Raw genomic sequence first — 25,939 nt, 5'->3', positions numbered from 1 at the left:
TGGTCTGTACAGTCAGTCAAAGAAACCTTCAGGCCTACCCATGCAGTTGTTCCCTCCATTGACGGGCATGTAGTCAGCAGGGCAGATGCAGGTGTAATTTCCGATGGTGTTGTAGCACTGGCCTGGACCACAAATTCCTGGATGTTCACATTCATTAATATCTGCAATCAGAGAGACAAAGGAAAATGGATGCATGGGCTTTACATTCCATTTAACCATATGGTACGTGAGATATACAAGCATTTGATGTGTTTGCAACTTTCAAAATACAGTGGCTTCCAAAAGTGTTCATATTTGAACTTCTCCCCATTTCCTCACATTATGACCACAAACATAAATATATTTTATTGGAAGTTTATGTGAAAGACCAACACAAAGTGGCACACAATTGTGAAGTAGATAGAAAACTCTGAAAGAGTTCAATTTTTTTAAAACAAAATAATCTGAAAAGTGCAGTAAAGTATTCAGCCCTCTTTTCTCTAAGTGCATCCAATTGACTTCAGAAGTTGCTTGATAATTGGTGACTGATCAAATGCTGACTCAATGACTAAATAGAGTCCACCTGTGTGTAATTTAATCTCAGTACAAATATAGCTGTTTTTTGACAGTCTCTGTGGTTTGTCAAGAGAATATTGGGGAGAAAATAGCATCATGGAGTCCAAGGAACTCCATAAAAAGTTATGGAGAAATTTAAAGCAGGGTTAGACTAAAAAAAGATTTCCCAAGCTTTTAACATCCCACGAACCAATGTCTATCATCTGCAACTGGAAAGAGTATGGCACAACTGCAAACCTACCTAGATGTGGTCGTCCACCTAAACTAACAGGCCGAACAAGGAGAGCACTGATCAGAGATGCAGCCAAGAGGCAAGTGGTGACTCTGGATGAACTGCAGAGATCTACAGCTCAGGTGGGGGAATCTGTCCATTGGACAACGATCAGTCGTGCACTGCATAAATCTGGACTTTATGGAAGAGTGGCAAGAGGAAAGCCATTGTTAAAAGAAATCCACAAGAAGTCCCATTTGGAGTTTAACATAACACATGTGACTGACCCAGCAAACATGTGGAAGAAGGTGCTCTGGTCAGATGAGACCAAAATTGAACTTTTTGACCTAAATGCAAAGCGCAATGTGTTGCGGAAATCTAACACTGCACATCAGTCTGAACACACCATACCCACTGTCAAACCTGGTGGTGGCAGCATAATGCTCTGGGGCTGCTTCTCTTCAGCAAGTCCAGACCTAAATCCAATCGAGAATATGTGGCTGATCTGAAATCTAGAAGATGGAAGATCTGAAAATAGCTGTTCCCAAACGCATGCCATCTAATCTACGGTAACAGCTTGAATTGTTTTGCAAGGAAAAATGGGCGAATGATTTCAGTATCTAGATGTGCAAAGCTGGTAGAGACATACCCCAAAAGACTTACAGTTGTAATTGCAGCAAAAGGTTCAACAAGGGATTGACTCAGAGGGGCTAAATACTTTAGCACACTTTTGCAAGATTTGACCCATTTGGAAATAGCTGGACTGAATTGGATTATAACAATTATAACAGTCATAATTAATAAAGCTCAGTCTGATATTTTCTGTTTTTATGTAGCGGTTACCCTGCGACAGACTGGCGACCTGTCCAGGGCAAACCCCTGCCTTCGCCCACAAGTGGCCGGGATAGGCTACGGCAGCCCCGTGACCCCGAAAGGGATTAAACGGAATAGAAAATGAATGAATGAATATAGCGGTTAAATACAAAGTTGGTTATGCATTGAAACTTTGTAAATAAATTAAATTGAAATATTATATAAATTTGATATTTATGTATTAAGTAGGATCCAGACATGGTAGCATTTAAAGCCCATTACATGGGATTAACCAACAACAATTTAGGATTCTTGAGTATAAAAAAGTCAAATTAAATAGTCTTTTATACTAGATTTTTTGAATGTCTTATGTTAATTAATGTACTATGGGGTGGCCATTGTGCAGTGGTAGGGCAGTCAACCTCTGATCGGAATATTACAGGTTGGATTCCCGCTTTGCCCGCCCATGTGTCAAAGTGTCCTTGGGCAAGACACTGAATCCTACCTTATCTCTGGTGGAAGGTTCGCGCCAGTGTTAGGCAGCAGAGCCGCCATCAGTGTGTGGATGTGTGTGTGAATGGGACTGTGACTGCAAAGCGGTCTGGGCCTTTCAGAATGGCCATTTACAAGAAATCAGCTAAGCTACAGACCTGCCATTTTCCCCCTCTATCACAGAATCAGCTTTATGTCAGATAAATGACAAGGATAGTTTGTTTGGTTTGTAAAATATCTAACTGAATGGTTAAAAAATGGTTGAATCATAAAATTCCCAGAACTATCAATGTTATGAAATTTTTTGTCAATAAAGGTTTTGCTCTGAATTCTGGAATGTGAATTGAACTGGAATTCCCATTATTGCTGGTAATGGGTTCTTTGTGTGTTTTTAGAATTTTCGTTTTACCAGCATCACTGCACCACAGCAAACACAGCACTTAGTTCTTTCTACCCAGCTAACAAAAAATGACTAGACTGGTCCTCATGCCAACAATCACACACCAATTAAAATGCCTCTAGCCAGATGTCTCTCACCAGGCCTTATCCTCCTCCTTCTCTACTCTCTGGTTCTGTTTCTTCTAGTCCAACACTCTTGTTTTTCAGAGTATTTCCTTAAGGAGGGGCCAACCACATCAGAGCCTGACCCTTCTGCACACATCATCCTTTCTGACACACGGGAACTGGAGTAGACATATCTTAGAACAGAGTGAGGTTGAGGAGATCTTGTCTTTTTTACTCTCTGTGCTTTTCCCCTTTTCTCCATGTGTCTGAAAATGAAGAGCTCAACAGATGGACTCGATTTCCTTTCCACAGAAACATCCCAGGGCAAGAAATCGAGGGGGATAGGTCACCCGTGTCTTTATGTGGTTGTGAGGCAACACATAGATGCAAGCTAGTGATTAATACCTTCACACACTCTGGTGTCCAGGTTGAGGGAAAAGCCTCGGGGGCATTCACACTGGAAGCTACCGAAGGTGTTGATGCACTGCCCGCCCTGGCACAGTCCCGGCAGTTCCTGACACTCATTGATGTCTGCAACCGAAAAAAACCCCAGTAATGTTAAGTTGTGTGCCTGTGTGTGTCTATAATTGCGCACACAGGATCCCATGTCCCTGTCTGACCTTCCAGTATGACAGTAATGGGGTTGGGTCTGAAGCCTTCTCCTCCAGGACACAGCGTCTTGTACCCAGCTGCAACACAGAAGAGCAAAATCACAGTAAACAACTAAGAAAGTTCACACAAAACCAAAATCAAGTTTTGGTTTTTATGGTTGCATGGTGTTGACACTTTTAATGCAAACAAATGGATAATCCCTGACAATGGATGAAATTATCCTTTTTTTTTTGCCTGATCCTCTTCACCGGAAAAGACTACTCACTATAATAATGTCAAAAGAAATAGTTTCTGCTTTTGTCACCCAAACTAAAATTTCTTGAAAAGGATTAGTCACTGCTTGTGATGATATGAACCATCTGTAGGCAATCAAGCTGGAAAAGGTTGTCTCATGTTTACCAGCTAACTCTGATCGCATGACAAGAAAAGGCAACATGTGAGTCTATTTGTTGGAAGGAGGGTTGACTCATGTCTCAGGAGGCTTTATAATGTCACTGGTCACTGTCACAGAAAGAGAAAACCTGAAAGCACTTTAAAAGGAATTAGAAGCAGGACAGTTTATTCTACGTTGTACAAAAAAACAGCTATCAGAGTTGTCACCCTGGAATTAGTGTGAGTCAGAGTTACGCTCAAGTGTTCGGCCTAACTTTTAGAAATGGAAACTATCTGATCCTCCAGCTTTAAAAGCTTCCATTAGTCTCTGCTAGAATCCGTTCACCTTTAGTTATGCAAGATGAAGTAAAAAGCAAGAAACTCAGTTTTTGCTGCAACTAAAAAATGAAAGAACAATATTCAGGTATGCATCTGAGTTACATGGCATGAAAACGATACAAATAGTTAAATAAAAGCTTTGATTATTGCTGTTGGTAAAAAGCAAACGGAGTCAGAGACAAAACAGGGTCAGGAAATCAGAAGATAAGGTTGGGATGTAACGCTCAGTAATGCAGGCAGAGTGGCACAAACAATACTTTGCACTGAGTGAGGCTCAGTACAGTGCTACAGTGTACTATGAGTGATTGCACATGAGAGTCAGGTGTGTGGTATCCAGACACTGGGGGTTGCTGGGAGATGTTTTTAGAACTCTGGAAATGGTTCCCGCTGGTGACCAGAGCGGGAGACAGAGTTCTGACGTCTGACACTTGGTCAAAATCTGATTTTGTTGATAGTGGTTAAAAGATGAACGTGAAAAAACAACTCCAATGAAAATCGTGCTTTTGGTGTTTTTAATATGTTCTTGTGGCATTTGTCTCATGATGGAGGACTTATATGAAGAAAATTAAGATTTAAGTGTCTGAGAATTTCTTTGATCAAATCGTGGTTAAACATGAGCAGATTAAAAAAAAAGCATTTTGAAAAAAAGCTTATAGTTGTTACATAAAATCTACAATTAGCGGGCCACAAGCTCCCTGCTCTGCTCTGTTCTGATGTATCTAGTTGCAGACATGTACATCTTTGTTTTCCTCCTCCGAGCTGGCATCTGGGTGAAAACTGTATGGCTGGATAGCTCCAATATAGCTTACCATTTTTGTTGCACAGGTAATGTTAGGTTGGGGCAGTGGCGGTTCTACACTAACTTACTCCCTGGGCGAGTAACCCCACCAGCGCCCCCCCCGCACACATACAAAATTTGACAACATCCTGTTGTGTTCCCTATCTTCTATTTAGCCATTTTACTCAAAAAATGCATGAATTTTCTAGACTCGTATTACAGGGGGGTCAAACTCAGTCACACAGGGGCCTAAGTTAAAAACACGCTTAAGGTTTTGGGCCGAAGAAGATAAACTTACTGAACACACTAAAGCTAAACTTTTAAACCTTTTAAACTAAACTTTTTGAACATAAATATGAATAAAAACAGGAACATTAATCCAGAATAACTCAAGTTAAACCTTAAATAACTTGTAATATTTTGCTCTCCATAGAAATATATTCTGTCAAAATTATCCAAATATGAACATGCTGCAGGACAAAACAAAGAAAGCCTGGAAATATTAATAAGAAATTACAAATCAAATAATTCCTTTTTTTTTGCTCTTTTATCATTTTTTAGAGCATTTTTTTTAGAGCTGGACTCCTGCTTCATTTTTAGCAATAATTTCTTAATGTGAGACGTCCTGTGTGTGTCTTTGTGAAATATATCAGAGGGATTAGATCTAAAAAATAAAACTTATTGTGATTAATATGTTTAGGTCTTATAAAACATTAAAGACTAAATCTTAGAACTCATCAGTGGGATTACTCCAAAAATATTTGGCATTTCCCTAAATTTGTGCAACACCAACAGTAGAAATCCTCCAAAAAAACTCAATCCATAAAAAATGGTCTGCGCTCATCCCCCCTCCCCCTCCCCTTCCCTCTGACACACGCGGCTCCGTCTCTATGACGGGAGGCGCAGCTGCGGCTCAGAGTTGATTGTCAGATAGAAAAAGACTCCCAATCATCTGTTAGTGTGATTCAGCCAGCCACCAGCGAATTGCGCTCCCCTCTCGAGTTTTTTGACTTATGTTCCAAACACCACCGCAAAGAGGTGTGGCCGCAAGCGTCTTGCAGCAGAGGGCGGTGGTCACGTGCGCATCGGGTCTGCTGTGTCGGAGCAAAGAATTGTGGGAAATAATCCCCATTGCCTGCTTTTGTCGAAATTGGGTTGAGCACGGGTGTTTGTTCTGCCTAATTCCTTTTCATGTGCCTGTTTTACATTGATTCACTCTGAGGTATCCTTTTTTTTTTTTTTTTTTTTTTGCACCTTAAGTGTGAAGAGGACATAGGACGAAGACATTCTTAAGAGTCTGATGTGTCAAAACAAAAGCATTAAGTGTCGGCTGCTGAAGCAACTTCAAATTAAAAGCTCCAAGCTGCCTCTTTGATTATAGCAAGTTAGCACATTATGTGTAACGCATCAGGCACGGCAAATGCCGCCCCCTGAAAAGTGCCGCCCTGGGCGACCGCCCACATCGCCCATATCAAAAACCGCCACTGGGTTGGGGTTGCGTGAGGCTGTAAGCCTCAGCATTTGTAAACAAAGGGATGTCGGGAAGTCAGGGCAGGCTTTTTCTGCGCCAACAGTCGGCCCACAACTCAAAGGCAAATTTCTAATAAACTACTGTTGCTCTGACAAAACAATTATATGTCCAAGCAGAAGACACAGAATTTTTAGATTTTGCCGAAAGCGCCATGATCATAATTAAAAGACCACTGGGAACGCTTTCACAATAGATCAAAAGATGATCGGAATGGGACTTAAAGTGACCACACAAGCAGTTAGACATCAAATCTCCATAAATTCTGAATGCTGCCTTTATTTAATGATCCATGGTCATGCACAATGAGCCAAGGGTTGTTCAGAAATGAGTTCCTCTTGATATGACTATTAATCAGAACATTGTTTTGGGAAATGGGGACATTTTTAAGTAATTTTTGCAAACTTGCGGAAAAAACAAGTTTCAAAAAGTTTCAAAACTGTGGCTTTAGAGAAATAAAACAAGGGAGATTTAAAGGTGGAGGAGCACTACCTCCGCTCACTCAAACCAAGCTGGTGACCTTTCAGCATAAAATGTGCATGCATTCTCTGCATTTTTGGCTTGTTTGGGGGTATTTTTCCTGCTTCCACATGTACTGTTGCATGTGGATTTCAGATGAAGATCTAAATCTCCTTTTCCACAAAGATATTTGATCTGCTTGAGCAACCCACATTGAGATGAAGCTGATTCTTAAAATGTTTGAATAGAAAATAAAATAAACAAATAAAATCTAGAAATGATTCTTCTTAGAAGCAGCTTTCTATGAAATAGTTTTCCAACAATTGACTTAAAACATTTAACAACAGTTTAGCTGTGGTGGCCAGCAAGTGCGTTTTACACCCCCAACTGAGCCTTCGCGTTTGCTCTGTACTTTTGACAAGAAACAACAAACATAGCAATTTTACAGAGCCAAAAATTAAAGGGAAATAAATCATTTCAATGTGCTCACTTGAGTTAACATGAGGACATGCTTCGCATGGAGATCCCCAGCCAGCGCCCTCAGAGCAGCAGCAGGATGCCTTGGAAACTCCAACTCCAATCTCTTGGGAGCAGACATAATTCTCTGATGCATCTCCCCGAGCGAGAACGTTCAGGTAGCAGCTCCCAGAGCGAATGTCTACACGCATACAAACATACATTTATTTCTGAGCAGCCATTGTCTTAGACCATTAGACGTAGAGAGCAAACATTTGTCCCTGTGCATTTGAGGACAGTTGAGTCTCACCTACACAGCCCACTCCTGTGGGGTTGAGTTCAAAATCGGGTGGGCAGTTACAAAGGTAAGTTCCCGGGATGTTGACACAGATTCCATTAATGCAGGTGGTTGGGTCTGCACATTCATTTATATCTAGAAAAACAACAAATGAATGAACAAAATATTTTCATATATTTCACATCCTTTCAATAGTCGATTAATAAATTCCATTTCATTAAGTGTCATTTTTTCTTTTTTCATTTTGTCAGTCGTCCATTACCTGTGCAGTTGCCTCCACTCGTGTCTCGTTCATAACCAATGTTGCATTCACATCTGAAAAGTCCTGGGAGGTTCTGGCAGCGTCCATTGACACAGATGTCTGCGAAGATGCATTCATCTATGTCTGCAGCAGAAACAGAGGGAGAAGAGCGGCTGTGAGGGGCTTGTAGCAGTCAGCAGTTTTTATTTTAGCATACAAACATGAAAGTTCAAGGAGTTTCTTTTCCTTTTGTATTGCTTCACCGAAATGATGAGTTTTTCATAACCTACTCTATGTTGCATCGTGTTGCTAACTACCAATCAGACAAGGTTTGTGATGCCCATGCCATTGTGATGAATTGGGGCTTTTTCCCTTTTTTTTCGTGACAGTACGAAACTTTAAAGATGTGCGTGTTTACAGACGAACTGTACCATCAAAAGCACCTGCGAAGCAGCATCTGTGTTTCTTCACTTAGTGACTTGACGTTTCTTTCAACTTGTCAGGCGTCTATGTATCATCAGGGTTTATTTGCTGCTCTGATTATTGTGGTTTAGAACTCTGTCTATCACTTGGGGGTTTGACAAACATCTGTACATCCAGGAATGTTCCTGGAATGTGTGTGAAAACCATTCATCTCAAAGAAATACGTAAAGAAATAGAATATAATCAAGATTGGATAGTAAAAAAAATATATTTTAGATGAATGCTGCATGGTTTTTCTTTTACTAATCTGCTTTGTTTGTATAGGTGTTTGAAATAAGACATTTATTCGCCCTGAAAAATGTCTTACAGGCACTAGCACCTTCTGCATCAACTCAGAGAAATTAGCTATGCAGAAACAACAGCATCGAAAAAATAAGTCAAATTATAAAAAATCGATCCAGATGCTGTTTTGAAGTCATAATTTTTATTTCCACTTTGATATAACTATAAGCACTTATTGATCAACTGTTTGTCCTTCATTCAATGCATTTAACATATTAAACAAATAGAACAGTAGTTACATAGTATAACCTCCAAATTTTAAGACTTCTATTTTAAATCAAAAGTAAATTGAAAATGAGGCTTCAAGATGGAGAGCACATGCTGAACTTCCTGTGTTCAGCATGCTTCTTTTCAGATGGATCCTTTTTCATACAGGAAACACTAAACACCAGACTTTTTTTAGATGCTGGGATATATTTAGGAGTTTAAGGAACAGCAACAGTGAGCAATGCCTTACCCTCGCAGGCTTTGCCATCAGCCGTGGTGATGAAGCCCATGTCACATTCACATCTGAAACCTCCGGGTAGATTCAGACAGTGGCCATTTTCACACAGGTCGCTGTTTTCTGCACACTCATCGCTGTCTGAAGTGGACGTCACACGTGCACAGTTCTTAAACACAATACGTGCTCCAAGGTAAAAGTAGAACTAAATGTTTTGTTTGTGTGACCTGAGCAGAAGAATCCATCTCCAAAGTACCCCTCCTTGCACACACAGCGATAGGAGCCCATGGTGTTCTGACATTCTGCATTGTTGTTGCATGAGTGTGTGCCATTCGAGCACTCATCCAGGTCTAGAATAAAATGTTAATGAAAGTATGATTAAAATTATCAAACATTTCAAGAAGGAACAAAGTTGTATAGTTCATGTTCTTACACTTCTGATACTATGTTCACACCTGGCTCGGAAATGCGTGTTCATTCATCCACTTCCAATTGAAAGTCTAAGTAAACACACATAAATGCGCGTTTCGGGCTTATGCGTTCTCTCGCATTTGCATGTTTTTAAGTCTGTTTTCAGGCTGTGCGTACAAACGCGTGGCCATTGAACTTGCGTCAAAAGTTAAACCAGGTTGAACTTTGACCAATCAGGGACTTGAATTTGGTAGTGACATATGGGTAGTGTCGTTTTCAAAACATGCAAGTATCAACCATTTGAAAATTGATCGTGGAGGAGAAATTATTAATTGGAGTTTGTACCCGGTTGGAATTCTGACACAAAGTCTTTTATGTATTGGAATAGGGCTGTGATAGAAAAGCCTGGAACAACATTTGTATCACTTCCACATTTCGGACCAAGTCTTTTCAACTGTAGGTACCTGTACAAGTATAGGGTAGCAGCAGTCCAATGTGCAAACCATGTGCTAGAACGCATTCAAGAATGACTGTTTGGTATGTTCTTAAATCGCATGCCTGGTGAGAACATAGCTTAAAAACATCCAGCAGGTCATTTTCATAACAATGTCAACATTGGTTGACGCTTTTACCTGTGCACTTGAGGCCATTACCAATCCAACCTGGAGCACAGTTGCACTTAAAGCTGCCCGCTGTGTTGGTGCAAGTTGCTTGTCTGTCACAGTTATGGGCTCCAATCTCACATTCGTTGATGTCTATCAGAAATGGAAATAAAGAAGGGACAGAATTAAAGATTGTGTCTGTTTGCTCATCAAACATGTAAGAAAGAATTCATTCTACTCTATGAAAGTAAAGCCATGTTTTTGAGCGTAATAAAAAAAACAGCTACTAAAATCATTGTGTTTTTACAGGTTGTCATTGGGAGACTTGTAATGTTTTTGTGGATTAAACAATCTTTAATCCCTTTTTTTGGGTTCTCATTGCACTTGGTGTCTGGGAATCTCAGATAAACACTACTTCAAAGCAAAACCAGATCAGAAATGTCTAAAATGTAGATACATACAGCATGTTGCCCTTGATTTTAATAACTAAATGCCAAATAATAGTGAGAGCTCTTCTCTCTTCTTTTGCAGTTGTTTGCAGCTAGATCTCACAGATGCTGTGCAGATAAAATCCCCTGATCGTGCAGAATTGTTTCTCTTCCTGAAAATCACAAAGGAAAAACTCTATGGAAAGTCACGACATAACAACAATGGCTGCAAGTTTTAGTGAAAACAACTACGACAAACAATGACCAAAACCAAACCTGGCCTTGAGCCGGATAAAAACATATTGCAGCTTCTGTAATATGGCTGTGCAATCAAGAGAAGCCATGATCCCCAGAAAGATGTAAGTAATGTTCAGGCACTGAGCTCCTAGCTTTGTGTCAGTCTCTGCAAAAGCAGTATTTCAAGAGCTCTGTCAATTAGAGATTACAGTCCTCCTAGTTTACAGTCTTCCTGAGGAGAGGCTATATTTACACCACATTTGATGATGAGGTTAATATGAGGGCAAGAGGAGAACAAATCTTCCTGGATTACAGATGGAATTAATGACCCCACCAGCCTTTGATGAAAGAGAGAGCATTGCAGAGAAAAAAGCAAAGCGCAAACAAGGGAACGTTGCAGGCGAGAAGCGTGTCAAGAAACTGCAGCTGGTGTCAAAGACGAGCTTTGATTTTTACAGGGTAATATCTGACAGATGCATGAAAAGTTCACAATCTTACTTTTTGCTGTCTTTATGTTTGCCCAGTTTTTCTTTCATTCATCTTTCTGCCTCTGTCTGTATTGTCCTAAAACCTAAAATTTTTAGATTTTGCAGTACAACACTTGCCCTTTTCACTTTTTAGTGATTTAAATAAATATAAAAGTTTGTATTATGACTTCAAAAAGGCACCTCCCAAACCATCTTAACTTTAAATAAATAATACAATAATTGTATTCTAAATAAATAAATCCAAACAAGCGCAAATCACTACATATGAATTAATGATTGGTCAAGAAAGAAAATTAATATTGTTTCATCAAGACCTCAGTGGGACTGAATTCCTCCATTGGGAGAATTTAGGTCACATGGAGTCATGTTAGGGAACAGATCCAACTCATGAGGAGATAATTCAATTGAATTCAGTTATATTAAAAGCACTTTATGGGACTATTGAAATAGGCAAAAAGAACCATAAATAAGACAAACACAAATATAAAAACGAAAGACCCACTCTGATGAAAAAATAGTTTTTCTTGATTTTAGCATCTACTTGTGGCATTTATCTCATCGAGGACGTATTTAAAGAAAATTTGTATTTCTTTATTCAAATCACTGTGAATCAGGAGCAGTCGAAAAAATCCCATTTGAAAAAGAACGTATTTGTTACATAGAAAATTCAATGAGCAGGTAACAAGCTCTCTGCTCAGTTATGGGTGATGGGAAAGGGGGGCAGAGTTGCTCCATGCCAACAGTCCCAATCACAACTCAGATGTGAATTTTTAATTAACTTCTGCTCTGCAGAAACTATGTCCTTGAACAGAATACATTGGTATTTTTTTGTTGCTAAAAACAACATAATCATAAACGAGAGACCACTGGGGAAGCTTTTAAAATAAAAAATCTGTCTAGATGTTATTTTTGATAGTAGTTTGTTAAAACACAAAGTTTAGTCAAGTGAGGGACTGTGCACATTTCCTCCATGACATGACTGAAAATGGGGAAAAAGGAGGAATTTTGGAAAGGTAGGATCTGGTGTGGAAAAAAATGAGGCTGTTCTCCTGCAGAACCTATGTCTTGCTTAAAACAAATTGCAAAACTATAAAGAGAGAAGGTAGACCCAAGTTTGGTTTATTTTAAATCTTAAATTTGTTAAACATACACAAGTGTCCGGAACTGTAAACTTTTAGCATGAGTTGTTAACTTTAGTTTGCTACAAAGTTTTTATTTTATTTTTTGGTGAAAAGTTCACTTGTTAAAAAAAGTACCATGGCACTAGTTGTTTACTTGTCTATTAGACAACATCCTGTCTAGCTTAGAGGAATTAGACTGTTAATTCCTTGGTCTGGGACTGAAATTCCAAACAAATGATTCAACACTGGTTGCTGTGCTGCAGGACTAGCTTTCTCAACACAAGCGAAATTGACATTTTAATGGAACCAGAATGAGGAGGACTTTGTGTCTGTGTAACTCCTGTTTCTTAGCGAGCGCTTAGGAGGGAAAGAAACTTAAGACAAATTCGGACAAATCTTTATTTGCTTCTGAAGTCTGCTGATGTCTGACTCATTTTCAAAGCAAGGCCAGATAGCATTGCTGACTAAACTTCCAGCTAGCCCTTAATTGCAAAATAAGAGGTGTTATAAATCAGACCTAATTCCCACAAGATGACAAGCGAGTGCAAATGAGCAAAAGACTCCAGCAGCCGGATGGATTTTTGTATTTATGTGTTCTGGAGCTCATTCAGGTGATTACGTGCCGCAGAGAGTTTCCAACCATCACGTAATGTTTAGCTGATCATAATGAAAGAGCAGTGCAGGAATAAACAAAGGTGCTTTGCAATGTGAACATGTGATGACAGGTGGTGCTCCCGTTGTGGACGATATCTGTGAGCAGTGCCATGATGGTGTCACACAGGTGCTCGTGAGTGATGTCAGAGTCGCTCTTTTTTAAGTAATGCGACTGGACAGCACACTGTGCTTACTGAATAAGAAGCAGGAAATTCCAGCTACTGCATGACACAATGACGGCCGTCTGACTCACCTGTGCAGCCTGTGGTTCCCTTACGCACAGAGTAGCCCAGGTCACAGTGGCAGATGAAGGAACCCTTGGTGTTCTCGCAGTTCCCACTCAGACAGATGTTTGAGTTCAACTCACACTCATCCACATCTAGACAAAGAAGAGGAAACAGGCAGATGATTTAAGCTCTTGTTGACTTGGCTGGCCAATTTCAAAAAGCTTGACGTCAGAAAACACCCCTCTAAAAAAATATATCATGAACTATAGCCCAGCTATAAAATGCCTTTATTGTGAATAAATACGGCAAGAATTGAGTGTTTGTGCAGCTCCATTCAGGCAATCTTACATCAACCATGTCAGGTTTTTCTTAACTCCGTAGAACTAGACGTCTAAATGTCACACATTCCTCCCTGCTCAGCCCGACGAACACAACGTTCACTATCTTATAAATCAACAACATGACTCCCCACTCTTGGGCTCAGGCTCACAGATCTGAGTCATTAAACCGCATTCTCGTGACTCATATCTTGGATAACCTTAAAGACATTCATTATGCGTTGTGTGTGTTGCGTGTTCGGAGGGGGTAAATCAAACCTCCTGGTTTTAATAAGGGCAGCCCTGCAGAGTTTAATTCTGAACATTAAAAAATGTGCATCCGTTACCCAGGCACGACTTCATATCCTCAGATGACATGAAGCCGTCAAAGCACAGGCATTGGTAAGTCCCTGGGATGTTGGTGCACTGGCCCCCATCGCAGGTGCTTGGGTTCTCCTCACATTCATCAATATCTATATTTAATAGACAGATATAGAAAAAGGTGAAGGCAAAGAAGATCACAACAATATATTCCTGTCTACATTGGGCATTAAATTACTAGACCTTCCTCTAAAGTAATTTTACAAAATAGATTTCCCTCCAATTGTCTGTAATATTTTGACTTGTTTCCGAGTCCTCTGATTAAACTTAGAGTCAGAACAGAACATGAAAATTGAAAAGCTTTACCGGAACTTTAAAATAAATATCAATAATAGTCTGTCATCATTTTAAAGTAAAAAGAAAAGAAAGGGAACTAGAAAACAGAATTTTAAGTTTCCTGCACACATTTTCAGAATGCTTTTTTTTCTACTATTGATGCTAAAATGATGCAGGACAAGACTAAATGTTGATAATACTGGCAAACTTAGGCAGCAGCGTGCCAACCACAGAAAATGATCCTGAGATAGGAAAGTAAATTCACAAATAAATGGAAGAACCAAAGTTTCTCACCAATGCAGCTTCTTTGATCAGGCATCAAAGCATATCCGTTGTGGCAGCTGCACTCATAGCTGCCCTCTGAGTTGGTGCAAAAAGTCTCACATCCACCATTCTCAATCGTACACTCATCGATGTCTGAGAAGGCACAAAAAAGTAGTGAGATATGTTAGAATAGCAGAAAACCCATTCTGTTTTCCAAAAAACTGTTGCAAGTTATGGACGTACCAACACAATTCACCAAATCCTCGGTAGATTTGTATCCTGTGTTACAGTTGCAGTAATAGCTCCCAACCATGTTGACACACTGACCATTCCTGCACAGCCTGTCGCTCAAGTCACATTCATTGATGTCTGTGACAGAAAAAAACAAGATTATCAAATGTGGTCCACATATACATAAAGTATCTTTGTAGGAAGAACAGGGAGATCAATTGTAGAAAAACTGCACTTAAGGAAAAAAAAGCAATGGAAAAGGCAAAAACTAACAGTGCAAAAACCCAATGCAATTCACTCAATAGCATAGAATATGGAACATTGAAAGTGAATTGAAAGAAATATGCTGATGTTAAAAGTCGCAGCTGGGGTGAACAATCTTAGTAAAGTCTGAATTTAGGAACAAGATTCTGTGTTTAACTGGAACATTGGGATGCTACTGAAGCTTGCATAGGTCCGGAGTCTCACTGCAGCATTGGAGCGGCGGACATAAGAGGTCAATACCCGGCTGCAAAAATCCACCCTTTGAGAAAAGAGCGTGATAATAACATTCCTCATCCAATTGATAAAAAGGGAGGATGCCAGTTTCCTCTGCTGAAAATAGCAAGTGTCCACCACAGAGATGGGGAGTAAAGTGTCAGCAATTTTATGTAGCATGCACGTAAAAAATTTGAATTATTTTAAAGGATATTGTGATCACAAGGAAAATTGTTCAAGTAGACTAAGGTAAAGAAACATTCATCAAGTCAACTATGCTTGACTAAAGTGTTTTGGTTTCTAAAGTACTTCATTTTTCAAGGTTTTAGATACTCTAAAAGAACCTATGTAAGTGAAAAAGCAAAAATTATAACAAACATTGCTTTTTTTCCCAAATATATTTTGCACCTTTTGAATCTTAGACAGTTCCCACATAAATAGTTAAGGAAGAAGAGAAAACCCAAGATTAAAGTAAAATGCATGGATTCTAACCTTGACAGGCTGACCCATCAGGGGTGATCTCATGTCCTGGGGGGCAAATGCACTGAAAGCTGCCTTCCGTGTTTACACATTCACCTCCACGACACAACTGAGGGTTCCTCTCACATTCATCGATGTCTGACAAGGGAAGAAAACACACGAGACATGGCAACAGATAATGTCAGGCGTGGATTACACAAAAACAGGCTCATGAAACATTCAGTAAAAGGACTGCACGAGGAAATGCGGGAATAGCGTCTGTTTTCTCATCTAAAGAAGTAGAGGAAAAATCATTCTTCTGACATCATCACATAATCAGGCAAGTAAATGTTATAATTGCTTATTGGAGTCGCTTAAATATCACGACTGAGTTGTGTTGACACCGAGAATTATTTTTAAGAATGCATTCAAATAAGACCAGACGACAAACAGAGCTTTTCCACAGAAGGTTAAACATTTAGTGTAATAGTTGCATATAAAAGTGCTTTTGAATGCCAGCTGACTGGCTGCATATGCAGACGGAATAAAGGACAATTATCTTTAACATTATCATAAAAGCAGACCAGTTTTATGAGCTTTTGTGCCTGGTGGACTGGTCATTTTGAGCGCTTTCAAACAGCACACACACATACACTCACACACACGACTATTTAAAAAAACAAACTGCCACAGCATACAAATATTAGATCACATCCTCCACTTTTAGAGCTGGTCCCATGTCTAAGCACCTCACTCAGAGTTTATACCTCAACAGGGAGAGTGGAGGGGGAGGCTATGATTCGAGACAGGGGTTGTGTGACAGACTCTCCTTCTATGAGAAGACCTAAACTGGCAAAAATATGCTTCTGCCCCTCCCGGTCATACCCTCAGAAACTTTTCAAAGACATCAAACTGTCTGTACCTAAAGCGTGTGGGATGGCTTCTTGTATATTCAGCCTCTCCAGATGTATGAGTGTGAGTCATTACTCACCCATGCAGTTTTTCATCATCATGAAACCACTCTCGAAACCTTCGAAGCAATTGCACTCGAAATCTCCTGGTGTGTTGACACACGTGCCCTGTCCGCACAGGTCCGGAGAGATGCGGCACTCGTCAATGTCTAGGAAGGAAGTGCAAACAATCCAAGGTGACAACTTTAAACCTCTAGAACATCATCAACTACAGAAAAACAAAAGAAAGATTTATTGACACAATAGTTAAGATAAGAAGCAAACAATCCGAGAGGCTTATATTTAAAGTTTAATTGGCATAGCAAGCAGAGCGTGAACGCACAAAGTATTTGGGTAGAGACTACAACATGAAAGAAGGACTATAAAAATGAGACTGAGTGGAGATTAAGTGGCTCCTCAAGCAGATTCCACCAGTCTAAAACTTAAGACCTGGCCTCCATTCAGTTGTAAGCCACATTCTGAAACATTTAACACAAAGACGTCAGGCTGGAATCTCAGTGGTATGAGGTTAAAAGGTCCCAGGTGTAATTTTCTTACCCAGAGCCTATAAAACATTTCTCAATAAATAAACTGTAATGCAATTTAAACCTTCAGATATGTGTGCACATTTCTGCCAGGCCATAATGCAGCTAACCAGACAACGTGGGAGCAGCTCCAGCAAATCCAAAACAGTCAGACTCCCATTAGACTGAATGAACTGAATGTATGCAAGGGCTTTACACCACTTTACTATAATTAGAGTTGGTGGAGAGAGCTGTACATTTGTAACTGATGACGGGTGGCTGCACTTGGGAAAAGACGATGTAGCAGTGTTACAAGCAAAAAATCCTATCTGTTTCATGTATACATGTATATTTTTGTGAACTAAACATTTAATTGTCAAAATTCAGCCGGCAATAGAAAATGATTTATCAGTCATTACTACACATATTGAACTGATAGTTTAACTTGTGTAATCAACTGATTTTATTATATTTTCCAAGAGTCATGAGGAACACCTTGTAAAAAGATAAAAAATATATATATAGACATAGCATCATACAATATGAAGACGCAAACACTTCTGTCTCACCAGTACAGTTCCTCTCATCTGCATCCAGAGCGAAACCATTGTCGCAGCGACATCGGAAGCTGCCAATGGTGTTCCGGCACCTCCCATTGGAGCACAGGGTGTTGATCATCCTGCATTCATTTATGTCTAAGGTTTAGAGCAGAGATAAACCCGTGTGAGAGCAGATGCTGCAACAATACACTCTATGCTGTGCACTGTAAAGCACTACCTTTGAGGAAAGGTCTGCCGTTGATGAAGTCCCCCCTGTGTGAGAAGCCTGGGCCACGTGGGCAAAGCTGGGCAAATTCCGGAGTGCCATTTTCTGGACATTCATCACACTCGGGACCCCAGGCAACTCCAACTGAGCAGCAGCAGGCGTCCACACGGTGCCTCCCTGGTATGGGTGTTCCACAGCGCTCATCGTCATGGGTCAGATAACAATGCTCTGTGCGCAGGTCTGCATGTAAAAACAGGATACGCGCCGTTTATGTGAATGGTACCACTGATTTAGCAGTGTTCTAAAAGACTGGAATATCTACCAATGCAAGTTCTTCCGCTGACATCAACGGTCATCCCAGGGGGGCACTGGCAGAAAAAGGAACCTTGTGTGTTTACACACTTGCCATTGATGCAAACTCCGGGAAACACCTGACACTCGTCCACATCTGAGGCGGAGAGAAGCAGAATATTTTTGTTCTAAAAAACGTTTACAGGAAAAGAAGAAATCTTTGCATCAAGATAATCTCAAAACAGCTCTTACCCTCACAGACATTTCCTTTGACTCTAGCAAAACCTTTACCACAGATTGGATCTAGATACAAAAAGTTTAAAAAAAGAAAATCTCAGCTGGATTTTTTTTTAGAAAAACAGACAGAAAAAGCAATGTTTTAAAAATAGTTGTAAAACATCACTTTGGTTTTTTTGTCTTTATGAGGACAAATTGGCAGTCACCTTTTTCACATTTGGCGCACGGACTGTTCCAGGCTTCTCCCAGTGTGGCGCAGCAGTGAGACTTGAGCGTGGCTCCATTGATGTTGACCTCACAGCGATTATTCACCATCTTTAGCCAGCAGGTGCTCTTTACTGTCTCTGTTTAACAGGAGTTATTGGACATACAACACACTGATGATGTAATGTGGCTGGTTTTGCTCTGACAGCATGTCTGCATGACGTTAAATACCGGAACCGTTTATAAGACCAGATTATTATTTTATTTTATTTTTTTAGAATAACAGTCTGGGATCAATAGTTGTCAACATGTAGATGAAAAGAAACTCAAGTTAAGAAGTTTTTTTCTTCTTTCATCTATTTAGCACATTTCATTCCAAAAAATTTCCAGTTTATACGTAGCTGATGTTAACATTTCCTTACCTATGCACTCTAATCCAGTGCTGTCTAAAGAACTGGCTGCTGAACAAGTACACACAAAGGAGCCTTGGCTGTTCACGCAGTCCCCGTTGATGCAAGGGTTTGACTCACATTCATTTATATCTATGGAGCAGAAAAATACAGACTTCAGTCTCCCGAATTTGTTAGTGTTATGTGGATAAAGCATCACCATAAGACAAAATAAAGAAAGGGCGATGTCCTGACCCTCGCAGACGTCCGTTTCCGGATCAAATCGGAATCCTTTGAAGCACTGGCAGGTGAAGCTTCCCGGCGTGTTCCTGCACAGACCGTTGTCACAGAGCAGGCTGTTCATCATACACTCATTAATGTCTGAAAAGACAAAAACAAAAAGATGAAATGATTATGGACGGTCATACAAAAGTTCTAAAGAAACATGTCACCTACCAACACAGTTTCTTCCTGAGAGGTCCACCTCAAAGCCTGTGTTGCAGGTGCATTTGTATGTGCGCTGCATGTTCTCACACACTCCATTCTGGCAAATGTCAGGGTCCAGGGCACATTCATTAATGTCTGAGAAAGCAGAAGGAACTTTATGAGCACATGAGCTTAAACAGCACGGCTTGGTCACTCCATTACTATACATTAAAAACCACTGGAGCACACATGGCCAAACTTGTCATTACCTCTTCCATCGCCGGCTGTGCCAGAGCCACTGGGGCACAGAGCCTGGAACTCAGCTGCAATAAAAACACACAAAAACAAATCAGCTTTGCTGATAAAAATGGAAACAGCAGTATTATCTATGAGAAAAGTTCAGAAAAGTAAAAAAAAAAGAAAAAGGCTAAAACCAGCTTTTTTTATACCATGTCATTACCCAGTGAAAGGTTTTCTCGTTGAGCCTAGATGTATAAAACCATCTCCTAATGTGGTGCAGTTCTTTTGATACAGAGAATTTAACTGGCAGGAGTAATGAAAAGTAAATGAATGGCTTTAAAGTCTTCATTTGGGTGGATGTGTTCAAGTCTAAAACATGGGAGTCTGAGGCCAAACAGCTTGACTTCATGACTGATGTTCTGTCAATTAAGAAATCCACTCAGGTATTCTGAAATAATGGGGCTGTTAAACTGAAGGACTTTGGCTTTAACAGGTGTGTTTTGAATAAAACAAGCTATTGTTGACTGGAATTGTGTGTCACGTTTGGTGCGTGAATGCTGGAGCGGCTTGAACATCCGTACCCGAGCTTTCTCGGGGGCAGGGCTGGCAGGGCTCTCCGTAGGCATACTCTGTGCTTGCACAGCAGCACTCTGACTTGGTCACAACTCCAAACAAAGGCCTAACACACTGCCCTCGATTGTAGCCGCCATAACAAGTACTCCGCATATGTGTGTCTGTTCAAGGAAGAAAAGAAAAAAAGAGTGTAAAAATGGGATAAAAACTGAAAAGTTTAAATTCAAATTAACAGTTACAAAGCCATGATTTTCAGTAAGCAACAACATTTGCAAAAACAAATCTTTCCACCTTAACAAGCCATGATTTATTAAAGAAATGTAGGCTCAACCATAGTGATCTTATCTAAGCAGGAAGTCATTTAAAGAACTGCAGTATTTCCGATATCAAACAAAAAAACATCAGATTTTGCTTCCATGAGCTACATGGAGGTGTTGAACAAAATGAAATCTAAAACAAGGATTAGCTGAATGATTGCTTTTAAGTTTGAAGGATGCTTTACAAAAAAAACTTTTTTTCCCTTAAATTTACCAACACAGACTCGTCCATCCAGGCCCACCGCCATCCCGGCCATACACTCGCAGCGGAACGAGCCCTCTGTGTTGACGCAGTGTCCGTTCATACACATGCCTGGGGTCTCGCACTCATCGATGTCTGCAACCAAACGCAAATTTAAAATTTAAAGGAGAAGGCTGGAGTCAGCCAAACTGCAGCCCACATTCACCTCTGTGATCTCAACAAAATAAACATTTTCCTATCTAAACTTCATCGCCTCACAGTTTTGCAAGAATCTTGATAATGACATCAATCAAACAGTAATTGAGTCATGCGTGCACTACCCTGTATGTGTGTTTGTGTGTGCAAGAGCTTTATTTGGGTGTGATGGGGAGCAGCCACACTTTGGAGAGACAATGAGGCCCCAGGGCCTCTTTAGACTACACATTTCATTAAAGTCTGCATACATAAGCACACTTCGCCCACACCCTAGTCTACAATTTATTTATTTTCACATGACTAAACCAGGTCAGTGTCTCTGAGATTAAACGTCTGCACAAACAGGCATTTAACTTTCACTGATTTAATCTGCATTTGATTCCAACGCTTTGAACAATGAGTTTGAGTGCAACAAACGTACAGATCAATTGTTGGCTTTATAGCGTGATTTGCTAATCTCAGGATGGGGCAACATGGCTTGTTTTGCACAAGACAGCTTTGGCAAAGGCCGTCTGTTTGAATTAAAAAAAAAAAAGGCAGACCCTGACTATCAACCAATCCTGATTACCTTCCAGGATGCTGGGGGATTTTTCCAAGGCTTTTGGGGGATTTTTACCCTGCGTGTTTTGGTCTACTAAACAGAAATGCTGGTACAAGAGAAAAGTGACCATACAGTAGTCAACGTTCAACCAACGCACCTACACACATGCGTCCACTGGTGTCAAGCAGGAATCCAGATTTACAGATGCATTTAAAGCTGCCATCTTCATTTATGCACAGTCCATTGAGGCACATGTTTCTGATCAGACACTCGTCCTGGTCTGAAATGAAGAGAATCAAATTAATGGGTGTGAATCAAAAACAGCTCTATAAGTGTACTTTATGTTAGACTATCAAAGATTATTACTGGGTTGATTAAAAATAATAAAAAGTTGATATATCAGCTTCAGAAATGCATGACAATATAAGAAGCTTGTATTAATGTGTTGTCAACTACATATTTGGAGATGCAACACAAAAGAAAGTTTGATCATTTAAAGGCTTGCATGTGTTTAACGTTCTGCGCAGAGGTTTTTATTTGACAAACCTTGACAATTTTTTCCATCTGCTGTAATTTCAAACCCAGCATTGCAGACACAGTGGAAGCTCCCCTCAGTGTTCACACAGCGGCCGTTGTTGCAGATCCGACCATTGGCCACACACTCATCCAGATCTGATGGGAACCAAACCACAAAGGACACTAAGCACACATTCTGTGCCTTCCTTAAATCATGTTTGGGCGTGTGGGGGTGTTACCCCGGCACTCCGTCCTGGTCGCAGTTGACTGGAAGCCGGCAGGACATTGACAGATGTAAGACCCAGGGGTGTTCACACATTCTCCATGTGCACATGGGTTTCTCTCACACTCATCATCATCTGGAGAGCAAAACGAGATGTTTTATGACATAAACCACCAGAATGTAGCCTCTAAAATCTGTCAAACTTACCAATGCATTCGCCCCTTCTATCCAACTTGAAGCCCATGTTGCACTCACAGCGATATGTGCCTCCCGGCAATGGGACACACCTGCCATTCAGGCAGAGGTTTCGGTAGAACTGGCATGGGTTGCTTATATTTTGTGTTTGGATTATAGTAGGAACTAATAAAAAAACGAACAAACATTAGTTAAGAAAAATATATTTAGGCAAAAGACACATTTTTTGAGAATTTTGGCTTTTTTGCAATAGAAAGATTCTACAATTAGGACTCTTTTATTTATTTATTTATTTTTTTTGCAATTGGAACTGCATTCTATTTTTATTCTAGTTTGGGATGTACTTGTTTTATTGACCACAATTAATACTCCAATGACAAAAAGGTGGCTTTACATTTGGTTTTGCAATACTGACCAGTGGGGTTCATGGTTGTCTCTGTGGCTGAAAGCCAGTCAGCAAAGCAAGCCTTAATAACGTTTTTAAAGACCAACTCCAATGAAAATTGTGTTTTGGTGTTTTTAACATGTTCTTGTAGTATATTTCTAATAATGGACATATACAATGAAAATGAACCCTAAAATTGCATTTCTAAACATAATTTAATGCTCCATTCCGTTGCTTGTTAATGACTAGATACATGTACATGTTTGTACCATGATCCCATGTACAGCTGGTATCTGGCTCAAAACTGTACAGCGGAACAGCTCCAATATTGCTCGCCATTTTTGCTGTGCTGGTAATGTTAAGTTATGGTTGTGAGGGGCTGTAAGACAGCAGGAGACAGTGTAAATAGATGGATGATGGGAAGTGGGGAAGAGTTATTCTGCATGAACAGTTTTGCCCACAAACTCAGAGACAAATTTCTAATGAAGTACTGGCGCTCTGCAGAAACTATTTCCCACAAAACTACACATTTATTTTGATTTAAGCTAAAAACGGCATAATCATAATCAAAACATCACTAAGGAATGTTTTATAATAGATTGATTGGAGTGGGACTTTAAAACTGCGTTTGACAATTTTGACGAGAAAGCTGCTCTGATAAAGTTGTTGAGTCATTAGGATGTTTAGTTTTTCTCAAAACCTTAATCTTTGCTTTGGTCTCCTTCTTTTGGGATGCACTGTACCAGAAGTCTTAGGATTTTTTAGATACAACTTTGCCAAATAAAAAACTAACCTGCCATGTGACAAACTTAAAGTACTTCAAGAATTTCTCCATTCACAAAGGTGAACTCCAACTTTCTTTTAAATGGCTTTACAGCATGTCCTCAATAATTAAGTACAAAGGACTTTTCTTTTTTAACTGTGTCAACATACACCACAAAAAGATTCCAAATCTGTGAACTACTAACAATTTTCTTTATTAATAAAGATAGTATAATAAACTAATCAAGTAACAATGTTAAATTCTTATTAAAGTATAGTAGGTGTAGTTTTGCTGCTTCTCTGATATTTTCCATTTCTTAAATCTTGTGAAGACTAAAGTTTTATGTCATGTCATTTTTATGAAAACACTCAAAAGTGAAAGAGAATAACTTCAGACAGTAAGAACAAATTTGTTTGACTATAAAACTTAGATAGTAAACTATGAGTTCAAATTATAGTTGACGTTTTATTGGCAGGAATGTTTCAACCAAACAGAAGTAGTAGGAAGTGGGATACCGTGTGGGGGTGGCTGTATAGGAGTTTGCTCAGGAATATAATCAGGGATCCGTTCCCTCTCCGGGATTGGAGGGGGTCCATAAATCTCTGGCCGATCTGGACGAGGAACCGGATAGATATTGGGCACTTCCGGCCTTGGACCACGACCAGGGAACACAACTGCTTCATCGTTATCAGGTATCTGAATGCACAGCCTCTGGTATGCCTCTGACACAAGCACATCAATAAACAATGGAACGTGAGCTCGGCGTTGAGACATGGAGACTCATGAGAACAGAAAATCTAAAACTATGTGACGGTGAGCCACTCCACCTGTTCCACGAATGGGGCACATCTCAGGGGTAGAGCCGTCAGACCAGCAACGTCCACTGTCGCAACAACACTGCATTTTAGTCAGCAGCTGAGAATTCTGGTTGGCACAGCGCCCATTCAGTAGGCTGGCGTAGCAGTATCCGCCACGGCCGTCTGTGGGAAAGAACGCAGAATAGAATCCGTTTTGAAAAAGCTTTTACAAAGAATGGCTCATGCAGTTCCAATGTTCACCAAACTGTCAAGAGTTAAATCAGAAAGAATGTGTTGCCCCTGCAGAGAGTCCATCCTTGGGAAAATGAAAGCCATTTGAAGATGAAATATTTCATATAAAGGTGAGAACTTGTCTTTTTTTTCTTCCTACCTGCACAGCTTCCATCTACATCTACAGCTCTGGCAATGATGAAAATATTAGAAGATATTTCAACAGCAAATAATGAAAAGAAATATTTAATAGGGGAATTTATTGATTTTAAAGAGAAATTGGATACTGTTGATCCTTCTATTTCAATTTCAAAGTTATGTCTGTTTGGATTAAGAGTAGTGGCCCTCAACTGGTTACTTACATAAAAGACAACAATGTGGACAATTTGCAGGTCACGTCTCAAAATGCATGAATGTTGAATGTGGACTTCCAAACGCGTCAATCTTGGGTTCTATTCTTTTTCTCTTATATATATAAAAACAACATTTGTGACATGCTTAAATGTATTGAACACATGACACAAAAAAAATTGTGCAGGAAAAAATGTAAAAATTTAATAAAAGATATCAATATTTGCAATGATTAAATGTAAATATAATGGCCTGTAATAAGCTTTAATTTAATTAGGAAAATACTAAATTTCTGGGTTTTGCTATTGCTATTTTGAATAATGTTAGGTATTAGTTACCCTGTAATGTGCTGAGAATGTTATAATGTTTAATGTTGTTACCTTGTTTTACGTTCTGAAGTATTGAAGTGTGGGGCAATAAATATAAAACCTATTCCATATTGTTACAATTACTGCAGAAAAAGGTTATTAAAATAATACATGGATATAGGGAACATTCAAATGTATTGTTTAATAATTCAGGATTTTTAAAATTAGAATATGTTGTGAAAGAGCAAACGTTACTAGGTATGTTTAAAAATAAGAATAGAGAGGTGCCAGCAAGTTAACAAAAGTTATTTGTTTTTACTTCGGAAGATAAAAATCACAGGAGGAAATATGATTTTAGGTTTCAAGCTGCTTATACTACTCTAAAGCAAAGATTTTTCTATTGTCAGGGTGAAAAGTTTGGAATTCTTAACAGAAGGTTCTGAAAAGTTGTTCCAATAAACTTTTATTTGAGAAAATGGTTGTAAAGAAGAAACTTGAGGAATATGGTATGCATGGTTAGTGTTGTGTGTGGTACATATAGGCCATATAGGATTGCCTTTTTAATTTTTTTTCTTTAGGATTTGATATAGGGGAAAGGAATAAAATAAGACTGTCATTCTTCTCACTGCTCCTTCCCTGTCATAAAGATGGCTGGACTTATGTTGTAAATTGAATATGTCAATGCAATGTGGAACTCTTCATGAAAAGAACAAATAGAACCAAAATAGAAGGGAACTGTACTCAAGTGCCTTTCTACTAAATAATAAATTATGTTGTAATTTACACACAGACAATATATGTAATTGTATTCAGATCTCTGACATCCTTTCGGGCAAACTGACTGATGGAAAAAGGTAAATCAAAATTAAGTTTGCCCC

The 25,939-nt window shown here is 39.5% G+C and overlaps 1 protein-coding gene across 3 annotated transcripts in view; it reads right to left on the bottom strand.

The window, feature by feature from the left end:
• The window catches only part of fbn1 (fibrillin 1), a 67,910-nt gene that overhangs the window by 22,403 nt on the left and 19,568 nt on the right, over positions 1-25,939 (bottom strand). For all 3 annotated transcript variants that reach the window (XM_078944265.1, XM_023953173.2, XM_023953174.2), the window contains 32 exons: positions 24,202-24,354; positions 23,890-24,096; positions 22,239-22,391; positions 22,048-22,167; positions 21,839-21,964; positions 21,450-21,572; positions 20,569-20,691; positions 20,046-20,198; positions 19,494-19,547; positions 19,255-19,380; positions 19,054-19,179; positions 18,832-18,951; positions 18,412-18,549; positions 18,221-18,271; positions 18,000-18,125; positions 17,690-17,917; positions 17,482-17,607; positions 16,430-16,558; positions 15,472-15,597; positions 14,515-14,640; positions 14,302-14,424; positions 13,698-13,823; positions 13,060-13,185; positions 9,909-10,031; positions 9,093-9,215; positions 8,881-9,006; positions 7,680-7,802; positions 7,430-7,552; positions 7,154-7,321; positions 3,196-3,264; positions 2,981-3,106; positions 39-161 (listed from right to left, as the gene is read on the bottom strand). In XM_078944265.1, the coding sequence (XP_078800391.1) occupies positions 39-161; positions 2,981-3,106; positions 3,196-3,264; positions 7,154-7,321; positions 7,430-7,552; positions 7,680-7,802; positions 8,881-9,006; positions 9,093-9,215; positions 9,909-10,031; positions 13,060-13,185; positions 13,698-13,823; positions 14,302-14,424; positions 14,515-14,640; positions 15,472-15,597; positions 16,430-16,558; positions 17,482-17,607; positions 17,690-17,917; positions 18,000-18,125; positions 18,221-18,271; positions 18,412-18,549; positions 18,832-18,951; positions 19,054-19,179; positions 19,255-19,380; positions 19,494-19,547; positions 20,046-20,198; positions 20,569-20,691; positions 21,450-21,572; positions 21,839-21,964; positions 22,048-22,167; positions 22,239-22,391; positions 23,890-24,096; positions 24,202-24,354 (4,113 nt within the window). The remainder of the gene's footprint in view (positions 1-38; positions 162-2,980; positions 3,107-3,195; positions 3,265-7,153; positions 7,322-7,429; positions 7,553-7,679; positions 7,803-8,880; positions 9,007-9,092; positions 9,216-9,908; positions 10,032-13,059; positions 13,186-13,697; positions 13,824-14,301; positions 14,425-14,514; positions 14,641-15,471; positions 15,598-16,429; positions 16,559-17,481; positions 17,608-17,689; positions 17,918-17,999; positions 18,126-18,220; positions 18,272-18,411; positions 18,550-18,831; positions 18,952-19,053; positions 19,180-19,254; positions 19,381-19,493; positions 19,548-20,045; positions 20,199-20,568; positions 20,692-21,449; positions 21,573-21,838; positions 21,965-22,047; positions 22,168-22,238; positions 22,392-23,889; positions 24,097-24,201; positions 24,355-25,939) is intronic.

The sequence above is a fragment of the Oryzias latipes genome, chromosome 3 (assembly GCF_053564925.1).
Source record: "Oryzias latipes strain Hd-rR chromosome 3, Olatipes_Hd-rR_3.1".
In the NCBI taxonomy this organism is placed as follows: domain Eukaryota; kingdom Metazoa; phylum Chordata; class Actinopteri; order Beloniformes; family Adrianichthyidae; genus Oryzias; species Oryzias latipes.
Note: the sequence above shows the minus strand (reverse complement) of the source record. Positions and strands in the feature narration are given on the sequence as shown.